Source organism: Indicator indicator, unplaced genomic scaffold (assembly GCF_027791375.1).
Source record: "Indicator indicator isolate 239-I01 unplaced genomic scaffold, UM_Iind_1.1 iindUn_scaffold_231, whole genome shotgun sequence".
Classification (NCBI taxonomy): domain Eukaryota; kingdom Metazoa; phylum Chordata; class Aves; order Piciformes; family Indicatoridae; genus Indicator; species Indicator indicator.
Window position 1 is genome coordinate 21,420 of NW_026539301.1, and position 17,504 is coordinate 38,923.

General features: G+C 54.7%; 1 protein-coding gene across 1 annotated transcript; it reads right to left on the bottom strand.

Annotated features, from left to right (window-relative positions):
• Positions 1–6: 6 nt before the first annotated feature.
• Positions 7–17,242, bottom strand: DRC7 (dynein regulatory complex subunit 7; the record flags this gene model as incomplete). The annotated part of the gene is made up of 12 exons (XM_054398985.1): positions 17,109–17,242; positions 15,208–15,382; positions 13,661–13,786; positions 12,219–12,413; positions 11,804–11,950; positions 10,852–11,070; positions 9,548–9,667; positions 7,518–7,590; positions 6,065–6,193; positions 4,474–4,602; positions 2,729–2,955; positions 7–222 (listed from the first exon to the last, which is right to left on the bottom strand). Coding segments are annotated over exons 1-12 (1,890 nt in total), but the record flags the coding sequence as incomplete, so codon positions are not given.
• Positions 17,243–17,504: the final 262 nt, after the last annotated feature.

Below are 17,504 nucleotides of genomic sequence, written 5' to 3' on the forward strand. Positions count from 1 at the left end.
CCATACCTCATAGGTGATGCATATTTCATGGTTCTTTAAGATTTTATGTCCTTCCATGTCCCTCTCTGCCACTTGGAAGAATTCCCTCTTTGAGGTAGTGATGTATTTCTCATCCAGGTGATACTTCACATGGATCTTCCTCTCTGGGATCATAAAGATACGTTCTGCTACATCTTCATCAGCAGGCTTGGCTGGGTTTCTGTGGAAGAACTCCTTGATTAGCTAATGAAGGGTGAAGAGGAAGAGAAAGAAGCAGATTAGACAAGAACAGAAATCTGGCAGAGACTGGGAAAAAGCCAAGCTAAACCCTGGGCATTTGTGCCTGCCCTATGATGGCTTCTCTTGGCCCAGGGCCCTACTCTTCCTCCCTGTGCCTGACATGAAAAGCACAAAGCTGCTCTGAGCAATACAGGACTTTCAGAGATTCATGGAATAGGTTGGATTGGAAGGGAACTGAAAGCTCAGCCAGTTCCAACCATCCCTTGCCATGGGCAGGGACACCTCCCACCAGCCCTATTCAAAGACCCTGAACACCTCCAGGCAGGGGGCAGCCACAGCCTCCCTGGGCAACCTGTGCCAGTGGCTCCCCACCCACACCACCAACAATTTCTTCCTCATCTCCACTCTCACTCTCCCCTCTCCCAGCTCCAAGCCATTCTCCCTCATCCTGGCACTCCCAGTCCTTGTCCAAAGTCCCTCCTCAGCTCTCCTGGAGCCCCTTCAGGTGCTGGAAGGCTGCTCTGAGGTCTCCCTGGAACCTCTCCAGGCTGCACAGCCCCAGCTCTCCCAGCCTGTCCCCATAGGGGAGGTTCTGCAGCCCTCTGATCATCTCTGTCACCTCCTGTGGCCTCTCTCCAGCACCTCTTCTTGTGCTGGAAGCCCCAGAACTGGATGCAGTGCTGCAGGTGGGGTCTCACCAAATCAGAGGGGGAGAATTTCCTCACTTGTCCTGCTGGTCACACTGCTTTTGAGTCATCCCAGGATGCAGTTGGCCTTCTGGGCTATCTATCTGTGGAGCTGAGTATGCTCTCCAGGATCAAAGTTACCTTTGATGCATCTCTGCCCAAGAGAACTGCAAGAGGCAAGGATTTTGGAGCACATTTTCCCTCATTGCTCCAAATAGGGAAGAACAAAGGAGCATGTTGGGTGCTAGGCCAGATGCAGGGCACTGCATGGCTCTGTCTTGGCAGCTGAAGTGCCTGAGCCATACTGCCAGGTGCTGGATTTCCTCCCTCCTCTGTCCTCCAAACCAGACCTGACCAGGGGAAGAGGGAGCTGAGCTGCTTGTAACAAATCAGAGGCTGAGGTTGGGCTCTTCTCTACAATCCCAGGTGATAGAAGGAGAGGACATGGCCTGGAATTGTGCCAGGGGAAGGTTAGGTTGGAGAGGAGGCAAAATGTCTTTGCTGCAAGAGTGGTGAGGGATTGGCAGAGGCTGCCCAGGGAGGTGGTGGAGTCCCCATGCCTTAAACATGTTCAAAAAACAACTATCTGGGGCACTTAGGACATGGTCTAGTGAAGGAGTTGGGTTGATGCTTGGACTTGATGATCTCAGAGGTCCTCTCCAGCCTTAACATTCTATGATGCTTAATTGGGAGTCTAAAAGGTTATTAGTTTGGGGTCAGAACATCATGAATGATCATGAATGAAATCATTTGGCTACTTTTGAGTCTTGTGAAAGACTCCCAAGCACTGCTATAGGCTGGGCAGGGACTGGCTGGAGAGCAGCCCTGAAGGAAAGGCCTTGGGGGTGCTGGGGGAGGAGAAGCTCAGCAGGAGCCAGCAGTCAGCACTTGCAGCCCAGAGAGCCAAGCAGAGCCTGGGCTGCAGCAGCAGAAGTGTGGCCAGCAGGGCCAGGGAGGGGATTCTGCCCCTCTGCTCCACTCTGCTCAGACCACACCTGGAGCTCTGGGTCCAGTGCTGGAGCCTCTGTTCCAGGAAGGCTCTGGAGGGGCTGGAAGGTGTCCAGAGAAGGGCCAGGAGGAGGAGCAGAGGGCTGGAGCTGCTCTGCTCTGAGGACAGCCTGAGAGAGTTGGGGTTGTGCAGGCTGGAGAGGAGAAGGCTCCCAGGAGACCTTCTGGTGGCCTTGCAGGATCTGAAGGGGGCTCCAAGAAAGCTGGGGAGGGACTTTGGAGGGTGTCAGGGAGTGATAGGACTGGGGGGGGGATGGAATAAAACTAGAAGTGGGGAGATTGAGATTGGATGTGAGGAAGAAATTCTTGCCCAGGAGGGTGGTGAGAGCCTGGCAGAGGTTGCCCAGGGAGGTGGTGGAAGCCTCCTGCCTGGAGGTTTTTGCAGCCAGGCTGGAGGTGGCTGTGAGCAACCTGCTGTGGTGTGAGGTGTCCCTGCCCATGGCAGGGGGGTTGGAGCTGGCTGAGCCTTGAGCTCCCTTCCAGCCCTGACAATTCTCTGATTCTATGAAATTTCATTCCATAACCATAAGCAAGCTTTTTTTTTTTTTCCCCTTCCCCTCCTCTTCCCTCTGCCACACATTTTCCAAGTCTTACTTTCCTAGCTTCATTCTAGCTCCTGGATGCAGTTGCTGCCAACTGCTCCCCCTGCTGCTCCCTGTCGAGCAAGTAACTGTGAGTAACAGCAGCGAAGCAAGGCTTGGAAGCCCCCACTTGGAGCTCTGCCTTGCTTGTGCCCACTGACGATGCTACAGCCCTGGGCAGCAGGTTTGGCATAGCAGAGAGATGCCACTGGCCAGAGATTTTCCTGCCCATACCACTATAGGCCGGAAGCTGGTCCCAGCCCTGCTGCCAGCCAAGGTTGGTTTCTTCTCTGCTTCAGCAAACTCCACCTGCCGGAGGTACAGGAGGTCTCCTCGCCCCACAAAGTGCTCTGTCAGCTTGCTGGCACTTGCAACACACTTCTGGAGCTCATCAGCTCGTGCCTGGTGGTAAAACTCCATCCTGTGCTCAGCCTCTGGTTCCAGGGAGGTGTAGGAGTGAGCTGAGGACAGAAGGAGCCACTGTGGATGTTTGCAGCCACAGGATCGCAGAGCAGAGAACAGTTTGGGTTGGAAAAGCCTTTTGAGATCACTGACACCAAGCAGCAACCCAACCCCACCATGGCCACCAAACCATGGCCACAAGTGCCATGGCCACAGGGTTCTGCAACCCCTCCAGGCATGGGGACTCCACCACCTCCCTGGGCAGCCTCTGCCAATCCCTCACCACTCTTGCACCAAAGACATTTTGCCTCCTCTCCAACCTAAGCCTCCCCTGGCACAACTCCAGGCCAGTTCCTCTCCTTCCATCACCTGAGACTGGGGAGCAGAGCCCAACCCCAACCTCACTGCAGCCTCCTCTCAGGAGCTGTAGAGAGCAATGAGGCCTCCCTCAGCCTCCTCTTCTCCACACTAAACACTCTCAGCTCCCTCAGCTGCTCCTCTCCAGACCCTTCCCCACCTTGGTTGCCCTTCTCTGGCCCTGCTCCAGCTCCTCAATGACCTTCTTGGAATGGAGGACCCAAAACTGAACACAGTGTTGTGAGCAGAAGTGTGTCCAGAGGAAGCCTCTGAAGCCTCTTCAGCAGCCAATGCCTCAAGAGCTCCTAAGAGTGTAAGAGGGGAAGATCATCCAGCTGAGACTGAGGCTGTTCTCAGGCTGCATTAATTGACTGCTTCACCCCTCAGTCTCTTTGGGTTGAGCAGTCGAGGGAAGTGGGGTTGGTTAGCCTGGAGAAAAAGCAGCTCAGGGGAGACCTCCTCTCCCTCTACAACTCTCTGAAAGGAGGTTGGAGCCAGGTGGGAGCTGGTTTCCTCTCCCAAGGAACAAGTGACAGGACAAGAGGCTTCAAGTTGCCCCAGGGGAGGTTTAGGTTGGACATGAGGAACAATTTCTTCCCCAAAAGGGTCTTCAAGGCCTGGCCCAGGCTGCCCAGGGCAGGGAGGCTCCATCCCTGGAGGGACTTTAAAGTCATGGAGATGTGGTGCTGAGGGCCATGGCTTAGCAGCAGACTTGGCAGAGTTAGAGAGTGGTTGGACTGGATGATCTTAGAGGTCCTTCCCAACCATCTCCTCATCACTGCATGCCCTGCCTGAGGACAGCAGGACAGCTTTGCAGGGCCACCACCCTCCTTACAGAGTTAGGCAGAGGTGGAGTAGAGCCTGGGCCCTGCTTTTCCCAAACCAGGAATGGGTGCAGCCTCTTGGGGTGAAGCTTTAGCAGCAGCTCTGATGTAGGCCTTGCTCTCCCCCAGCTGCACAGCACTGAGAGCCCAAACATAACCCCAAGGAGAAAGCTTCTACTTCTGTCACCTCTGCTGGGGGCTGACAGCTGTGGATTCTTCTCCTGCTCTGCTGGGGGCTGTCCAGGACTGGAAGCCAACAACCTACTCCTCACTGCAGACCCTATTATTAATCAAGGTGATTCATCTCATAAGCTTGCTGCCCTCCACACACACACTTCAAGAAGGGCTTCAGATGAAGTCCCTCAGCTGCAGGGGCTGCCAGATGAGCTGGGATACCTTTAAGATGGGAGAGGTGTCCTGGGCTGAAGTAGTCTGTGGTGAGCTGTGTCTGTTTCTTGAGCTCTCTCCTGTCCAACATGTCCTCTCTGTGCCTGAACCACTCCCTCACCTCCTCTACTTCAGTACCTGGCAGGAGACAAAGCATTTCACAACCTTCTATCAGGCTCTTGGAGGTGGGAAGGTTCACCTGGAGAAGGTCTAAGTTCACCCCAGCAGGTCTGGGCCAGCAGACATCATGCCACAGCATGCATCATGCAGGCCCTGGAGCTGGCCCTCTGCACAAGGGGCATTTGGTAGATGAATCCCCATCTAGGTTTGAGCAGAGGAGCAGAGGAGAAGGCTGAGAGGGATCTGCTCAATGTCTATCCAGAGCTGAGGGCTGGGGGGCAGGAAGGAAGGGACAGGGACAGCCTCTGCTCACTGTGCCCTGGCATAGCACAAGAGGCAATGGATGGAAACTGCAGCACAGGAGGTTCCACCTCAGCAGGAGGAGGAACTTCTGCACTGGGAGGGGGACAGAGCCCTGGAGCAGGCTGCCCAGAGAGGTTGTGGAGTCTCCTGCTCTGGAGACTTTCAAGACTCATCTGGATGCATTCCTCTGAACTTCTGTAATTTAAGGGTGATGGAGGACTGGAGCAGGCTGCCCAGAGAAGTGGTGGAGTCTCCATTTCTGGAGACATTCCAAACCCACCTGGATGCATTCCTGTGTGACCTTCTCTAGGTGACCCTCCTCTGAGGTCCTTTCCAACCCCTCCCATTCTGTGGTGCTGTGAACACACCAAGCACACACAGCCTGGGGGTGCTCATGGGTAGAAGCAGGCAGGTCACAGGCTCACAGGATGCTAGGGGTTGGAAGGGACCTCTGGAGATCTTCCAGTCCAACCCCCTGCCAGAGCAGGACCAGAGAATGCAGCACAGGAACACATCCAGCCAGGGCTGGAAAGGCTCCAGAGCAGGAGACTCCACAACCTCTCTGGGCAGCCTGCTCCAGGGCTCTGTCCCCCTCCCAGTGCAGAAGTTCCTCCTCCTGCTGAGGTGGAACCTCCTGTGCTGCAGTTTCCATCCATTGCCTCTTGTGCTATGCCAGGGCACAGTGAGCAGAGGCTGTCCCTGTCCCTTCCTTCCTGCCCCCCAGCCCTCAGCTCTGGATAGACATTGAGCAGATCCCTCTCAGCCTTCTCCTCTGCAGACTCAGCACCCCCAGGGCTCTCAGCCTCTCCTCCCCAGGCAGTGCTGCAGTCCCTTCAGCAGCCTTGGAGCCCTCCCTTGGACTCTCTCCAGCAGATCCCTGTCCCTCTGCAGCTGGGGAGCCCAGAGCTGGATGCAATATTCCAGCTGAGGCCTCCCCAGGGCTGAGCAGAGGGGGAAGAGACCCTCCAGTGATCTGCTGGACACTCTTCTTAATACACCCCAGGACACCACTGGTGTTTAGTTGGAACTTCTGCTGCTCAAGCCTGTGCCAGTCACCTCTTGCTCTGTCACTGGGCACCACTGACCAAAGCCTGGTTGCCAGCCTCCTGCCAGCCACCCTTGAAGCATTGCTCAGCCCTGCTGAGGTTCCTCCCTCTCTTTCACTCAGCCCTCTTACAGTCCAGGTCTGTGTAGATGGTGAGGCGTTCCACCAGCCCATCCTCATTCAGGTATGGGGCCCACTTCTCCACTTTTGCTTTCTTGTAGAGGATCACCTTCCTCCCCTGGACATAACAGGTCTGCAGCTCTGCAGTGGGCAAGAGAGATGGCAGAGAAAAAAAAATATCACAGCCTCCTACACAGCCTCAGGAGAAAGAAGTCAAGAGGGAGAAATCCCTGGTCCAAGGCCAAGCACATATTTAGTGAAGCTGTTCTTAGTGAAGCTCTTCAGACCCTGCCTGTTGTGCTTTAATGTTAAAATAGTAGGAAAAAAACCTCTTTTTTTTCTTTTCTCTCCCAAAGCAGCTATTTGATACTGCAGGGGCAGTGCCACGTGCAGGGTGGTACCAGAAAGTCCATCCTGGTGTCCCCAGGCATGCTGGAAAACTCTTGAGTGAGGTAAACCAAAGTCCCAAATCCAGGTGATCAGAGAGAGAATTGTCAGGGCTGGAAGGGAGCTCAAGGCTCAGCCAGCTCCAACCCCCTGCCATGGGCAGGGACACCTCACACCACAGCAGGTTGCTCACAGCCACCTCCAGCCTGGCTGCAAAAACCTCCAGGCAGGAGGCTTCCACCACCTCCCTGGGCAACCTCTGCCAGGCTCTCACCACCCTCCTGGGCAAGAATTTCTTCCTCACATCCAATCTCAATCTCCCCACTTCTACTTTTGCTCCATCCCCCCCACTCCTATCACTCCCTGACACCCTCCAAAGTCCCTCCCCAGCTTTCTTGGAGCCCCCTTCAGATCCTGCAAGGCCACCAGAAGGTCTCCTGGGAGCCTTCTCCTCTCCAGCCTGCACAACCCCAACTCTCTCAGGCTGGCCTCAGAGCAGAGCAGCTCCAGCCCTCTGCTCCTCCTCCTGGCCCTTCTCTGGACACCTTCCAGCCCCTCCAGAGCCTTCCTGGAACAGAGGCTCCAGCACTGGACCCAGAGCTCCAGGTGTGGTCTGAGCAGAGTGGAGCAGAGGGGCAGAATCCCCTCCCTGGCCCTGCTGGCCACACTTCTGCTGCTGCAGCCCAGGCTCTGCTTGGCTCTCTGGGCTGCAAGTGCTGACTGCTGGCTCCTGCTGAGCTTCTCCTCCCCCAGCACCCCCAAGGCCTTTCCTTCAGGGCTGCTTACCCTATTTTACTTTTCCCCTTTCTCCTCTCACTTTTCTCTCCCTCTCCTGGGCAAACAATGAAGTTTTACTGCTGATTGAAGTGCAGGCCCTGGCATGGTGGCCTGAGATCACACTAAGGAACCACCATGAGTCCACTGTTTGGATTGTGACACTGGAGGGCAAGCAAAGGGCAAAGGAAGAATGGAATCAAAGAACTGTTCCAGGTGGAAAAGCCAAGATCCTTGAGTCCAAGCTTCAAGCTAAGACCACCATTGTCATTTAACCATGTGCCCAAGTGCCATGGGTACCTACCTTTGGGAGATACCTGAATCTGGGCTACCCATGATGGTGGCATATCAAAACTCCTGCTTGTCTCCTCCTTTTCCTGTTGAAACAGAAGCAGAGGTTTGCATTTTGGGCAGCTCCTCTTCCCTTGTTCATTTTGGTTCTCAAGGATGTGGGGAGGCAAAGCAGAGCTCAGCTCCCACAAGGATGTGCTGGCCCTGAGGAATGTGGTGGCACAGTCCTGAGAGCTGTGCTGGCCACACACAGCCTGAGGACAGAGGAGAGCAGCACACACAGAAGGAGGGCATTACTGCATCCCCACACTCTGGCTGCCACATCCCTACTCAAGCCCAGGGAAGTGATCTTCTGGCTAGACAAGGGATGGACCTGACATCATCATTCAAATCCTGGCTTCAGTTCTGGGCTCCTTGCTCCAAGGACATTGAGGAGCTGGAGTAGGTCCAGAGAAGGGCAACAAAGTTGGGGAAGGGTCTGGAGAACAGGGCTGAGGGAGCTGGGGGTGTTTGGTATGGAGAAGAGGCTGAAGGGAGTCCTCATTGCTCTCCACAGCTCCCTGAAAGGTTAGGGTGAGGTTGGGGCTGGGCTCTGCTCCCTAGACTCAGATGATAGAAGGAGAGGAACTGGCCTGAAACTGTGCCAGGGGAGGCTTAGGTTGGAGAGGAGGCAAAATGTCTTTGGTGCAAGAGTGGTGAGGGATTGGCAGAGGCTGCCCAGGGAGGTGGTGGAGTCCCCATGCCTGGAGGTGTTCCAGGACCCTGTGGTCATGGCACTTGTGGCCATGGTTTGCTGGCCATGGTGGGGTTGGGTTGTTGGTTGCACTGGATGATCTCAAAGGTCTCCTCTTCCTCCAACTTCTATGCTTCTATGATTCAAAAAATGACCATGGAGGGTGCTTTGCTCCCTGGGCACAGGCTGAGGAAGCAGATAACAGGAGGGAACATGCTGTTACTGCTCTGCTCCTGCAATCTTTTCTTTATCATGCTGTGTCCTCCTTCCAGGACAACATGTCATTGTTTGCTTCCAGTCCACAGCATTTTTGGGGGGATATTAGAGCACATTTTCTGTCTACATTGGGTTGGCAACTTCACCTAGCAGCCAGGAAAAGCCAGCAGAGAAAATGTATCCAAAAAGCCTTCAGTTTGGATTTTATGTTTTAATAAATTATTTCATCTCAAAGGTCAATGCAGTGGAAGCCTACTGAGGACACCAGAAATAACCTCTTTGGTTAATTCTAGAATAAATTCTAGAATGACTTAGGTTGGAAGGGACCTCAGAGATCATCTACTCCAATCTCCCTGCCCAGACACCTCTCAACTGGACTTGGCTGCTCTAAGCCTCATCCAGCCTGGCCTTGAACACCTCCAGGCAGGAGGCAGCCACAGCCTCCCTGGGCAGCCTGTGCCAGAGTCTCACCTCCCTCACACTGAACAACTTCTTCCTCAGCTCCACTCTAACCCTGCTCTGCCTCAGCTCCAAACCATTCCCCCTTGGCCTGTCTCCAGACCCCCTCAGCAAAAGTTCCTCTGCAGCCTTCCTGCAGGATCCCTTCAGGTCCTGGCAGGCAGCTCTGAGGTCCCCCTGGAGCCTTCTCCTCTGCAGGCTGCACACCCCCAGCTCCCTCAGCCTGGCCTCACAGCAGAGCTGCTCCAGCCCTTGCAGCATCTTTGTGGCCTCCTCTGGCCTCACTCCACAGCTCTGTGTCCTCCTTCTGCTGGGGACAGCAGAGCTGGAGGCAGGACTGGAGGTGAGGTGTGAGCAGAGCAGAGCCCAGGGGCAGAATCCCCTCTCCTGCCCTGCTGCCCACACTCCTCTGGCTGTAGCCCAGGATGCAGTTTGCCTTCTGGGCTGCATGAGCAGACTGCAAATCATCAGAACTATTGAAGATCAAAAGAGAGTCTGAAGTGCCAACCAAAACCTGGCCAGAGCAGCAGTGCTGTGACCTGGAGAGGGCAGCAGGCAGTCGTGTGTGGGCCTGCAAACACAGCAGCTCCACAGAGCACCCCCTCAGAAGGAGAGCCACGGTTTGGGTCACTCACCAGATCCTCCTCATCCCTCTCCAAGAACTCCTTTTCCTTCTTAGCAGCTGGGAGAGGCCTGGTGCTCCCTGAAAGAAAGGCTTCCCAGCAGATTCCATCACTCAGGTTAAAGAGGAGATCCTAGGGCCACACAAAAGAAATCCACTTAACTCCAGGGCAGTCTCAAAGGGCCTGAGACTAAACTGAATGCTGCTCCTGCATGGCTGTGGTGCTCTGGACCTGGCTGGGCATCAGGGAGTTCAAGGTCTCCAGGGAGTCTCTAGGTCTCTAGACCCTGGATCTCAAGGGAGTAGCCTTGTCAGAACCTGGGCTGGCTGCTGGGACCATGAAGATATTGCCTGTGCCCAGAGGGCTGCAGATTCTTTTCCCTGTGCCTCTGCCACAGATGAAAGGAAGCTGCTGGAAATGCTTCTGTCACCTTCCTCAGGACATGCCTAGCTCCAAGGTCAGGTTGCCCTAACTCAGGTCCTTCTCTCCCAGACTTTTTATCAGCTGGGGAGCACCTGAGGTGGGGGAAGAGCCTAATCAAGATTTTCCTGTCTTGAGCCAAACATCTTCTGCCTTGTAAGCTGCTGTTTGAGAGGGTGAGTGCCCAGCCAGCCTTAGAATGTGATGTTCCAGCACTGCACTCTCCCTAGGATCAGGGGACAGAAGGAGAGGAACTGGCCTGAAATTGTGCCAGGGGAGGCTTAGGTTGGAGAGGAGGAAAATCTGGGGAAAGGTCTGAGGAGGAAAAGCTGAGGAAGGGTCTGGAGAACAGGGCTGGGGAGGAGCAGCTGAGGGTGTTTAGTGTGGAGAAGAGGAGGCTGAGGGAGACCTCATCGCTCTCTGCAGCTCCCTGAGAGGAGGCTGCAGTGAGGTTGGGGCTGGGCTCTGCTCCCTCAGTCTCAGGTGATAGAAGGAGAGGAACTGGCCTGAAATTGTGCCAGGGGAGGCTTAGGTTGGAGGGGAGGAAAATCTTTGGTGCAAGAGTGGTGAGGGATTGGCAGAGGCTGCCCAGGGAGCTGGTGGAGTCCCCATGCCTGGAGGGGTTCCAGAACCCTGTGGCCATGGCACTTGTGGCCATGGTTTGATGGCCATGGGTTGCTGCTTGGACTGGATCTTCCCAGAGGGCTTTTCCAACCCAAACAATTCTCTCATTTTATGACTCTGTATCCAGGAGGAGTTCCAGAGTCTCCATAACTGGAGCAACACGACCAGAGCAAGGCCTGACTAAGTGGAAATTGGGATCACCACTGGTCTTGGACTTCCCCAGGACACTCAGGTTAGCCTGACTGTCCCAGGGGTGTCCAAGGGCTCCTCACCTTGCAGCCATTCCTGCAGTCCTGCATGTTCACCCAGTAGTTCCTGTGGTTCCAGATGCTCTCAATGCCAAGGAAGTTCTCATCCTTGGTGCTGTGGCTGTTTCCTGTGAAGGGGTTGATGAAGAAGTTCTCAGCAACCTCTCTCTTCCCAGACAGGACCAAAACCCAGGCATGCACTCTCAGGCCATGCCAAGGGTCAGCCTTGGGCTTCTTCTCTTCCTGCAGGACAGGGGACAGCAGTGATTATTGACATTTTATTGCCACTTCAGTCCAACCCAACGACCTTCTTCTCTCCTCTGCCCTCTCCCAAAGATCTCCAGGCCCTTATCACTCTTCAGAAGAGTGAGGTAGGACACAGTCAATCCATGTTCCTGTGCCAGAGGCTCGTGGCCATGATCAGAGTTGTGTCATACTTCATGGCAGAGGGTGGGGACCTCCTTTCTTTGGTCAGCCATTACCTGGGTCTCAGCTCTTGCTCCTGGAGTATTGTGAGGGGCACCTCACTAACTCTGGAACTGGAGCAGCTCTGCTGTGAGGCCAGGCTGAGGGAGCTGGGGGTGTGCAGCCTGCAGAGGAGAAGGCTCCAGGGGGACCTCAGAGCTGCCTGCCAGGACCTGAAGGGATCCTGCAGGAAGGCTGCAGAGGAACTTTTGCTGAGGGTCTCTAGAGACAGGCCAAGGGGGAATGGTTTGGAGCTGAGGCAGAGCAGGGTTAGAGTGGAGCTGAGGAAGAAGTTGTTCAGTGTGAGGGAGGTGAGACTCTGGCACAGGCTGCCCAGGGAGGCTGTGGCTGCCTCCTTGCCTGGAGGTGTTCAAGCCCAGGCTGGATGAGGCCTTGAGCAGCCTGGGCTAGCTGAGAGGTGTCCCTGCCCATGGCAGGGAGTTTGAAGTAGATGATCTCTGAGCTCCCTTCCAACCTAAGCCATTCTATGATTCAATAAACTCACCAGGACCTTCTCCTTTTCTCTTTCCTTGTTCTTTTGAGCAGCTTCGGTTTCTGTCTTCTTCTTGATCTCCTGCTCAAGCTCAAACGTTTTCTGCAGGTGTGGCAAGGGTTTAATTCTATACTTTTTGCACTTCTCCATCCCCTCTTCTGGCACCTGCCTCTACAAAAGCAAGAGTGTGGCTGTGAAACCCAGCAGAGCTCAAGAGGAGGGACAAAATGTATGGCTTACAGCTTCCTCCCAGTTCCCAACCCCTGGCAGTTTGCGGTACTGGAGCAGTTGAGCAGGAACTCAGTGAAGCCAAAGAAGCCTCTTGGAAAACCACTTGAAAAGCTCCCTGCTTGATACAGGCTGAAACCCAGTGAGCTCTGGAGCTCAGTGGAAAGGGACAGGCTGGGCTGCATGCTGACCACAATGGTCTCACCTCCTGTGGCTTGCTGAGCAGGGGGCACAGCTCCAGAGTCTGGTCCAGGGCACACATCTCCCGGGTGGCATAGCCATGCACGCAGTAGGCATCGTAGCCAGCCCCAAGCAGCAGGGAGCACAGCAGCACACTGAAGTCAAAGCAGTTCCCTCGCTGGCAGCTCAGGATGGTGGTTGGGGAATAGAGAGAAGTGGGCTTGAAAAGGAGAGAAGCATGGCTTGGGTCAGCAACAAGAGTTGTCTCCCTCTGCTCGGCACTGGTGAGGCTGCACCTGCAGTCCTGGGGGCAGTTTTGGGCCTCTTGCTCCAAGGAGGACATTGCGGAGCTGGAGCAGGGCCAGAGGAGGGCAACCAAGCTGGGGAAGGGGCTGGAGGACAGGGCTGGGGAGGAGCAGCTGAGGGTTGTTCAGTCTGGAGAAGAGGAGGCTGAGAGGAGACCTCATTGCTCTCTACAGCTCCCTGAGAGGAAGCTGGAGCCAAGGGGAGTTGGGCTCTGCTCCCCAGTCTCAGGTGATAGAAGGAGAAAAAATGGTCTGAAATTGTGCCAGGGGAGGCTTAGATTGGAGAGGAGGCAAAATGTCTTTGGTGCCAGAGAGTGGTGAGGGATTGGCACAGGCTGCCTAGGGAGGTGGTGGAGTCCCCATGCCTAGAGGGGTTCCAGAAAGGTGTGGCCATGGCACTTGGGGACATGGTTTAGTGACCATGGTGGGGTTGGATTGCTGCTTGGACTGGATCTTCCCAGAGGGCTTTTCCAACCCAAACAATTCTCTCATTTTATGACTCTGTATCCAAGAGGAGTTCCAGAGTCTCCATAACTGGAGGTGTGGGGTTGGGCTCTTCTCCCAAGGAACAAGCAACAGGACAAGAGGAAAGGGCCTCAAGTTGCAGCAGGGGAGGTTTAGGTTGGCCATGAGGAACAATTTCTTGCCCAGAGGGGTTGTCAAGCCCTCAAACACCCCAGTGGCATCCCCATCCCTGGAGAGGTTTCAGAGCTGTGGAGATGTGGTGCTGAGGGCCATGGTTAAGTGGTGAGCTGGCAGTGCTGGGTTGATGGATGGACTGGATATCTTAAAGGTCTCTTCCAACCCAAGCAGTTCTGTGATTCTGTGTTCACAGTGCTTGTCTTGTGAAGCTCTCAGCCTTTCTTCATAGCAGAGATGTTCCAGTCCCTTCATCATCCTCATAGCCTCCCTTGGACTTTCTCCAGCAGTTCCCTGTCTCTCTTGAATTGTTGAGCCCAAAACTGGACACAGTATTCCTGGTGTGGTCTCAGCAGGGCAGAACAGAGGGGGAGGAGAACCTCCCTAGCCCTGCTGGCCACACTTATTTTGGGATGATGAGAAAAGACTTTTGTAATCCCAGCCCTTGGGGTTTCCACATTGAGTCCTGCTGAGGGGTGCTGTTTTGGGACTGTTTCTGATGGGCCTACAGCCCCTTTCTTACCACTGTGAGAGGGCACTTGAGGGGCTCCATGGTGAGGAAATCTGAGACAAAGCTGGCACAGGAATCCCAGTTGTGGAGCTCTGCATAAGGCAGCAGGGTTGGCCTCACCGTTGTGCTCACAAACTTCTGTGGGGGAACAAGAGGGCTGTGGTTAACCAACAGATGTCTGACAGCCTCCTGTACACAGCCAGCCCTGGATGTTCAGCATTCAAGACCTCCCTGGAGCCTATCAACAGCACTGATCACCTGAGGAGGGTTTTCTGAGGTGGAAAGTGTCTGGCACTGAGAAGCCACTTCCCTGTCTGTGGCTAGAACTTGTGGCTCATCTCAGACACCTTTCAGATGTGAGCCAGATCTTCTTCAGCTCTTCTCTTAGCTTCCAACAAGACAAACAGCTGCTGCCCTTTCCAGCTTTTACAGCCTCTAGCAGCCTTTGCCTAGCATGTCACTGATGGTGGGGAAAGCTGGGTCAAAGTACCAATCCCAGCTGCCTGGGAGTCCAGCACCAGGACCAGAATCAGGCAACAGTTGTGCACCTTGGGCCCAGTCCTAAACAAAACCAGACCACCAATCTCCATAGTTCGTTCCCTTCCCTGTAACTTCTGCAAAATTCAGAGTGAGACCTAACTCTAGAGCCACACCCCAGATCTGTAGCTGAGCCTGAGCCTTATCTCTTTCAGTTTGTTTCTGTGGCCTTTCCTGTCTCCTAAGCATCACACAGCAGAGCTATGAGCTGCCTGCAGCCTGCAGGGCACCACCATCTGTGACCAGTAGGATGAGGGAGGGGATTCTGCCCCTCTACTCTGTTCTGCTGAGATACCACCTGGAGTACTGCATGCACCTCTGGGGCTCCCAGCTCAAGAAGGTCATGGAGCTGCTCCAGAGGGCCCAGAGGAAGCCATGAAGATGATCAGAGAGATGGGAAACTCCCCTATGGGGACAGGCTGGGAGAGATGGGGCTGTTCAGCCTGGAGAAAAGAAGGCTCTGGGGGCACCTTCAACTAGCCTTCAGCCAGGACCGGAAGGGGTTCCAGGAGAGCTGGGGAGGGACTTTCTACAAGGGCTTGCAGTGACAGAACGAGGGGCAATGGACTGAAGCTTGAAGAGGGCAGATTGAGACTGGAGATGAGGAAGAAATTCTTGGCAGTGAGGATGGGGAGACATTGGCACAGGTTGCCCAGGGAGGCTGTGGCTGCCCCCTCCCTGGAGGTGTTGAAGGCCAGGCTGGATGAGGCCTTGAGCACGCTGGGCTGGTGGGAGGTGTCCCTGCCCTATGCAGGGTGGGTGTGGGGTTAGAACTAGATGATCTTTGAGGTCCCTTCCAACCTAAAGCATTCCATGAATCTACGGACCACTACGTGCACAAAACAACATCCTGGTGGATTTGGACAGCCAGGGGTGCTCCCAGGGTGCTGTGTACCTTCCTCAGGGTGCTGTGTACCTTCCTCAGGGTGCTGTGAGTAGGTTCCTATACCCTTTGGCCAGGCAGGAAGGGCTGTATTCAGCCAAGGCCTGCATGGTGGCCCAGCCCCACAGCCCCTCCATACCTCCACGCCACACTCGTTGACCGGGTGGAGGAAGAGCTGCTTGCGATCAGGGCAGAGGTGAGAGTACTGCTGCAGGAAATGAGCAGCCATGGACAGCAGCTTCTCTTCCCTCAGAGAATTGGTCCTGTAGGAAGATGGCAACTGGGATGTGTCCACAGAGCTCCAGTCAAAAGGACTTCTAGGGCAGGAGGAGGCAGAGAGACACAGGTGAAAAGCTGGAAGCAACCGAGGCACGACGAGCTGAGATCAAAGCACGGCGAGGGGCTTCTTGTTTCCCAGGGGGGGAAAAACATGAGGATTATATCCAAGGACATCACTCTGACATAGCCAAGCTTCCCTGGAGTGATGGGAAGCTGATGAGACACCCAGAGGCTCAGAGATCCTTATACAGTGTCATGACACAGCAAGGAACGAATGCACAGTCACAGAATGGTAAGGGTTGGGAGGGACCTCTGGAGATGAGGCAGTCCAACCCCCCTGCCAGAGCAGGGTCACCTAGAGAAGGTCACACAGGAACACAGCCAGGCAGGTTTGGAATGTCTCCAGAGATGGAGACTCCACAACAACTCTGGGCAGCCTGTTCCAGTGCTCCAGCAGCCTTAAATTGAAGTTCCTTCTCATGTTTTTCACAAGAGGGATATGGACATGCTGGAAGGTGTCCAGAGAAGGGCCAGGAGGAGGAGCAGAGGGCTGGAGCTGCTCTGCTCTGAGGAGAGACTGAGAGAGTTGGGGTTGTGCAGGCTGGAGAGGAGAAGGCTCCCAGGAGACCTTCTGGTGGCCTTGCAGCATCTGAAGGGGGCTCCAAGAAAGCTGGGGAGGGACTTTGGAGGATATCAGGGAGTGACAGGACTGGGGGCAATGGAAGGAAGCTGGAAGTGAGGAGATTCAGACTGGATGTCAGGAAGAAGTTCTTCCCCATGAGAGTGGTGAGAGCCTGGAATGGGTTGCCCAGGGAGGTGGTTGAGGCCCCATCCCTGGAGATGTTTAAGGCCAGGCTGGATGAGCCAGCCAGTGGGGTGTCCTTGCCCATGGAGGAGGGTTGGAACTGGATGATCCTTGTGGTCCCTTCCAACCCTGACTGATTCTCTGATTCTACCATTCTATGTTTAGGTGGAACTTCTGATGTTCAAGTCTCTGCCCCTTGAGCTGTCACTGGGCACTGCTGACAAAAGCCTGGTGCCACCCTCCTAACAGCCACCCTTGAAGTATTGATCAGCACTGATGAACTGAGTTATGTTGTCTTACCTACACTTGCCCACTCTTGGACAAACAACCCAGGCACTCTCACTGCCCTCCCTGTACACAGGGACCACCCATGCCACCCAGGTGTGCCACCTCCCCGTGGATCCCAAAGGGATCATCCCTGCTCATCCCAGTGACTGCAAACACCCACACCTCGAGTACTGTGTCCAGTTTGGGGCACCGCAGTATAAGACAGACATTGAGGTGCTGGAGGGGATACAGAGAAGGGCAACAAAGATGGTGAGGAGTTTGGAGAGCAGGTTTTAGGAGGAGAAGCTGAGAGAGCTGGGGTTGGTTAGCTTGGAGAAGGCTGAAAGGAGACCTCGGTGCTCCCTACAACTCCCTGGAAGGAGGCTGGAGTGAGGCTGGTGTTGGCCTCTTCTCCCAAGGACAGCAGAAGAAAAAATGGCCCCAAGCTGCACCAGGGGAGGTTTAGGTTGGGTATTAGGAAAAATTTCTTGACTGAAAGAGTGGTGAGGCATTGAGATAGGCTGCCCAGAGAGGTGGTGGAGTCACCACCCCTGGAGATGTTCAAGGAATGAGTAGATGTGGCCCTCTGGGACATGGTCTAGTGGTCATGGTGGTGTCGGGTAGAAGGTTGGACTGGATGATCTCAGAGGGCTTTTCCAACCCAAACAATTCTATGATTCTATACTTACTGTACATCACTTGAGGTGCAGACTTGTTCCCCAGAAACCTCCGTTTCCACATCCTGGAGGTTATCACTGATCTCCAAAGCCTTCAGCTCTTCTTCTGTTTGCTCCTCTTCCACCTTCTCCTGCAGGACCTCCATACTGCTTCCTCCTGGGCACTACAGAAAAGCACAGAGCAGAATGAACTCAAGGGTGGGACCTAGATATACAGCAGGAGAGAAGCACTTGGCATTTGGGATTTAGAACATGAGCATGGCTGAAGCAGCCAGAAGTGTGACAGCAAAGGCTGAAGACTGCATCTGAGCTTGAGCTGGCCTTGGTAAATAAGCTGCTCCATATTCCTGCCAGCACAGAGGAGCTGGCAGAACTCAGGCAGCTCGGCTCAGCAGGGCACAAAACATC